Raw genomic sequence first — 6488 nt, forward strand, 5'->3', positions numbered from 1 at the left:
AGCCCGTCGTTATCTACACGTGTCGTATTAACGGACACAAACTAATAGCATCGATAACCGCAACAACATAATATTTTCCAGGTGATAAAGGCAGGGATCATGATCATTAACAAACTATGCTGACCAAATAATCTGTCAAATGGCTATATTCAATATAGGCGGTGTTTTTTCACATGCGCTGCCAGATTCATGGTGAAACTTCTGGTTTTACTCCATCAGAATTCAATCGCCACTGAGTCAAATTAAAAAATGTACATTAAAATTGGGAGATTTCTAAAAAATTCTCCTGAAAATCAATATGGCAGCTTTCCATGAGAAATACAGTGTCGGTTAAAAGTATTGAGAATGGTGAAAATTGTCAACCATACTTATAGTTTTATATACTGATCATTCTTCAATTGTGATTCAAATGTAATTATGTTGAGGAAGTAATTTTCAGCCGAATAATAAAAAAATAGAAAAGAAAAGAATGTCAATTTGTAACGCTTTTTTATTTGTGTAATTATATTTTCAGGCGGTACTATGATCTGAATATTTTTTCTCTAGTGGGACACAGACCGTAATTCAAATCAAGTGTTTTGGTTGAAAATAAGCTAAAATTACGTTAAAATAAGTTTACGTTAAAATAATAACATAGTTATTTGTTGCAATAGATTGTAGAAAAACTTATTATAACGGCAATAATATATTTAAATAGCGTCTTTCTAGCGTGTTCGTGCATTTATTTTTAATTTTGTTATGGAAAGAATTTTTCGACACCAAAATAACTTATATACAGCTTAACTTTTAACGTAGCTTAGCTGTATCTGTCAAATGTCAAAATATTGTTATTAGCAATCACGGTGCTTGTTTTGTCGGTGAATCGCCGGAGTATTTTCCCGTTTCCACGGGTTTCCTGTTGGTCTATGATTTATCCAACCATCCCGTGTTCGAAGTAGTCTACAGCGCTATGAACGTATGGTTTTGCAGCTTGTGAAACTTTTGAGACAGTGGCCCCGCAAGACCTACATTCCGATGACCAGCAGCAGTTCCGGCATTTACGGTGACGTTCGAATAGCTACTTAAAGGCTATACTAACACTTCCACGGTGACCGGAGTACAAGCTGTGCGTTATTACGTTGGAAGTTGGATCTGGATCGCAAATATTGCAGTAACGACGTTTGGTCAACGAAACTGATACGAAACTAATCATACATAAATTAACTTGATTTTGTTGATTTTGTAGTGCTATATAATTGTAAATGTAGCATATTTCATACGAGCCAAAATTATTTTTATTGATGTTTGTTATTGACCGACTTGGTTTCAGCTTAGTTATAACATAAGAAGTTGTCAGGTGCGCTTATAGTACTACTATAAAACATCTTCTGTAATTTTTATTTCTGAAGATGTTTTCTGTGTTACTTGTTTCCTGCACATTTCGACTAACGGCTCGAAGCCTTTGCGGGATGCATTGAGCTTCTGGTAGAACTTCCGTGTTTTCTGCGAACGGTATAGAAGTTTCATTTTATCGCACTCCGCTTCTGCCAGGCGGCGCTTCTTCTTCCGGAAGAGGTGGGTCTGATGTATCCACGTTCTTTCATATCGCTTCACGTTCTGCCGGGTCTCATGCTGCAGCATGACCGCCCTCGCTGCGTTCTTCTCTGCCAAAACCTACACTCTACACTCATCGTCGAAACAATCATTCCTTCGGCTTCGTTCCACGTACCCAACATTGGTCTCAGCTGCGTTGTTGATAGCTGCCTTTATCGTACTTCAGCAGTCCTAGAGAAGGGCTTCATTGAGCTCGCACGCGTCCAGCAATGCTAGCTCGAGATTCTACGCGTATACGGTGGCGATATGCGGTTGCTTCGTCGGTACCGTACGGTGCTAATTATGGAGAGATTTTACCACAATAAGTCCTGACTTCGATAATGTCGGAGAGTTACCGTCCGTCAACCAGTGGTCAACGTAATCGATTTGAGATTCCGTCTGCTGTAGTGATCTCCTGGTATATGAAGGAGGATATGCAGGAATTAGGTGTTACGTATGGTCGTGTTCTTGTTGGAGTGAAGTAGTGTCAGCCCCCTGGTTACTATAGTAGTATTAGTCCTTGACAGTTGTGTAAATGTAGATGTGAATGTAAATGAGTTAATGTATAAGTATTCGACGAGGCTTTAAGCCGATATGCAATGTTTTGACCATGAATGTTTATATTGTTATTGTAGTCCGTACTAGCTCGTTGAGCAATAAACATGATAGAAAAACGCAGGACTGTGGGTTTGATTTATTGCACCACATAACCGCGGGAAAGTACGTGTCGGGTCAATCGGTTCGGGAGTGTAACAGTGTATGTAGTTCCTGGGTTTCCAACAGGTAATGGGCCCAAATTCCGAGAAGAAATTGTGATAAAAATGTACTCTAGTCGAAGAGGCATTTTCGTATGAACGGTCTGTTTTTTGTTTCATGCGAACATTCTGAACGATTCCCTCCCGGCGGCAGTTGAAAGAAGTTTATTGCCGGAAGAAGTCAGGGGAGAAGTGTTTTTGGTGCAAGGATTAAGTCAACCACGGTACTAAACAGACCAGTACGGATAGTGTATTTTATTGTTCGAGGAGGAGCGGCGGCAATTGCTGCGCCAAAGGCTGTTTGGAAACATTGTTATGCCGCAGTTTCATTTTGTAATACCCTCCTGTGTAAAGTGCAATTGTGTGAAAACGATAATAGAACGAGAAAGAAAGTTGCACAGTGGGCCAGGAAGTTATTTTTCGAGACGAATATTGATCAGTGCTAAAATGACCGAGACGAAGATTGCATTCGACCGGTTGAGTGATTTCAACTGGCTGACTTGGAGATTCCGGATGGAGTTGATGATGATGAGGGAAGATCTCTGGTCAACAGTAAAGGATCCAAAACCAGAGCCCGCGGACATCACATCGGCGTGTACAAGAAAGGACGAGAAGGCTCGAGCGCTGATTGGATTGGCGCTGGAAGACAGCCAATTGAGCCACATCATGGATGCTGTAAGTGCGAAGGAGATGTGGGGCAAGCTGAAAGGATACCACATCTTAAGAAGATTATGTTCAATGCGCCTCCAGGAAGAAGAAAACATGTCCGACCATCTTATGAAAGCTTTGGAGCTTGTTCATCGATTGCCTAGGATGGGAGAACCGTTGAAAGAGCACCTGGTAGTAGCGATTATGCTGTCGAGCCTGCCCGACTCGTATAGCCCGCTTGTAACATCCTTTGAAGGACGCCCGGAAGAGGATCTCAAGCTAGATTATGTCAAAGGAAAATTGCTTGATGAGTGGAGGAGAAAAACTGAAGGGCAGAAACAGGAATAAGAGAAGGTATTGAAGTCTACTGTGGAGCATGAAGACCGGAGAAGAAAAGCATGGGCGTGTTACTACTGTGGACAAGTAGGCCATTTCAAGAGAAAATGTGTTCAGTGGATGGAAGAAGTAAGAAGAAAGGCGAAGAAGCAAAAAGATAGTGAAAAATCGATGGCAGTACAAGATCCAGATCCAAGAAGCAGTGGCAGTAGTTCTGGAAGTTATCGAGGAGTGTGTTTTACAACGACAACGAACAAAAGTGACAAGTCAAATGACGAAAGGTGGATCGTTGACTCCGGTTGTACGAAGCATATGGCCAATTCAACAGCAAGTTTGGGCTGTTGGAACCCATGTGCTGAGAAGGTTGCATTAGCTGATGGGAAAACAGTAACGGCCAGAGGAATCGGAGAAGGTTGGATTACCGGACGTGGACTACAAGGTTTTGCGGTAGAAATTAAAGTGAAGGAGTTGCTGTTCGTTCCTGAATTATCTGCTAATGTGCTGTCGGTCAGCCGGATTACCGGTGAAGGTTATAGTGTGCGTTTTGGGTCGAACGATTGTTGCATATTGGATGGGAATACTGTCATTTGCGGTTGGTGAGAAGATTGACGGCTTGTATTATTTGACGCAGTAGGTATGGTGCTTAGAGCCAGGAGGAGTAAATCATAGAGATGAGTGGTATGGTTATGTGGGCTGCACTAAGGAGGAGTGTTGGAGTGAAGTAGTGTCAGCCCCCTGGTTACTATAGTAGTATTAGTCCTCGACAGTTGTGTAAATGTAGATGTGAATGTAAATGAGTTTGTGTATAAGTATTCGACGAGGCTTTGAGCCGATATGCAATGTTTTGACCATGAATGTTCATATTGTTATTGTAGTCCGTACTAGCTCATTGAGCAATAAACACGATAGAAAAACGCAGGACTGTGGGTTTGATTTATTGCACCACATAACCCCGGGAAAGTACGTGTCGGGTCAATCGGTTCGGGAGTGTAACAGTGTCTGTAGTTCCTGGGTTTCCAACAGCTCTTAGAGGCAGTGGAATCAATCAGTCGTAGTCCATTCTTGTTCGTCAACTGGTGGGTGTTGAACTTTCCAATTGTAGGTCTAAAATCAGCCTCCTAGCTAACCTGAGCGTTTGAGTCTCCTGAGTCTAATCAGCGCTTCCGAAGCGTGGGTAGTGGATGGGGCCCAGTCAACACACGATCGCATATGATGTTGAATAGGATGCAAAAGTGAAGGCGATATACGAACACGTGTAAAGGTTAAATGGAAGCATGTACGCATATGGCCTCCACTTTATCATCCTAAAATATAAGACTTTGTGTTAGCTGGAGCACCAACCCGAGCAGAAGAGAATAACAACAGCATAACAAAATGCGTTATTTTGGCAAAATAACTGCATAATAGAATTAGTAATTTTCATGTTATTAACATAACATATTGAGTTATAAACTTGTCTGTCATAAGCGGCAAAATAACAAGTCACATAACAAAAATTTGTTCCTGAAAAATCAATTTAATAACATGTTTTGTTAGTGGCAATAACAACTTAATAACAGTGAATTTGGGAAATATTTCAATAACAAATTTTGATATTAAGGAGTTATTGATAACATTCCGAAAGCAAAATTAGGGTAAAAACTAACTTTTTTACTCATTTTTGGGTAATTATTTTAAGTGTGTTATTCTATTCTTAGAAAATAATAGGTCACATGAAAAAAAATTTCGAATTCATTATAAAACTTACAAACATCGACGGGATTTGAACCTCCAATCCTGCTATCGTAAATTTCCAGTCGCCTTTACCAATGAGGCTATCACAGCACTTGCAGTGAGGGACGATAGAAGCTTTACTGGTTCTACGTATTGCCAGTTTCCCTATTCCCCCATTTCATGTTTGCCAGTCGCAGGACAAAAATAGACAGAGATTTGAATGCAAGATCAAACAACGAACCTCTCTCTCTTACCAACAGCGCTATCGCGGTGCGCAGACATGTGCACTGTAACACTAATAACAGTGGTGGCGCACGGTGTCAAAATTTCGATTATTATCGAACATTCATGTACCTCGGATTTTTCTTCGAAAATGAATAGTATTTCGGCTATATATTCATAATCGGAAAACTAGAAAATATTTCATCGGCGAAAATTTTTCCATACATTTTGTATGGGACGTTTTTTGGGCTAAAATAGTAATTATTGATTTTTAGTATGGAAAATACTCAAAAACTCATCTAACTCAAATTTTCCCCGATAGAATATTTTCAAATTTAGCATTTACACATTATAGCCGAAATTCTAACATTCTATGAAGAAAAATCCGAGGTACATGAAAGTTTGATAATAATCGAAATTTTGACACCGTGTGGCGTTCGCAGGGCCCGTCGTCGGCTGTTTCGGAACAAAGAGAACGACGAAAAAGTTGCTAGTCGACTATTTATGATTGAGCTTCGTCATGGGGTGCATTTTGGCGGCGACAAAGATCCTTTCCAGACGGAGATGATTTTATTTATTTTTTGTTTTGTTCGCGTTGTGAGAACGGCGATTATACACGTACCTACGTGAGCGAAGGTAAAAGGTAATTATATCATATGCCGATATGATTACTTCTGCAGATGCTGTTTAGTTTTATTCTGTTTTAGATTATTTTTAGTAATGAAAAAAGATATTTATGACATAATGTCAAACAATATATGATCGAATAATAATAGACCGAAAGAAAAAAGTTATAATAGACAAATGCAATCATCAATTGAGCAGAATTGTCTGTATAGTTGACATTTTTATTGATTAGAATTATTTAGTAGGTACCATATTTGCTATCTCCACTCTCACTAACATTCATTACTTCGTAATACATAGTCTGTTCGATACTTTTTGACGTTATAATTAGAGGTTAGAATAGCAGTACTGTTAAAATGACATATAAATTCAACTAAGTTTACTCAATTTTGAGATAAAAAAAACTCATTTGCAGATGTATCATTTTTTGAAGCTAAAATTTTACTTAACCTATAAGAATTGGGAATCGTAGAAAAGTGATAGGAATTTGGCACCGTAACGGAACTGGGATATTGAAAGAAGGAAATTAATACAAAGATAAACATATCAATAGCTATGATGCTATATTTACCCAAAACTCAAATTATAGCAATTGTTGATTGTTATAAACATAAA

At 39.3% G+C, this 6488-nt stretch overlaps 1 protein-coding gene across 1 annotated transcript; it reads left to right on the forward strand.

Annotated features, from left to right (window-relative positions):
- Positions 1-2774: 2774 nt before the first annotated feature.
- LOC134286871 (uncharacterized) lies at positions 2775-3323 on the forward strand. Its single transcript, XM_062848562.1, has one exon. The coding sequence runs from the start codon at positions 2775-2777 to the stop codon at positions 3321-3323; it is 549 nt and encodes a 182-aa protein (XP_062704546.1).
- The last annotated feature ends 3165 nt before the right edge of the window (positions 3324-6488 follow it).

The sequence above is a fragment of the Aedes albopictus genome, chromosome 2, assembly GCF_035046485.1.
Source record: "Aedes albopictus strain Foshan chromosome 2, AalbF5, whole genome shotgun sequence".
Taxonomy (NCBI): domain Eukaryota; kingdom Metazoa; phylum Arthropoda; class Insecta; order Diptera; family Culicidae; genus Aedes; species Aedes albopictus.

Coding starts and splice junctions, on each gene's coding strand:
- LOC134286871 (XM_062848562.1), top strand. CDS start 2,775: ATGACCGAGACGAAGATTGCATTCGACCGGTTGAGTGATTTCAACTGG.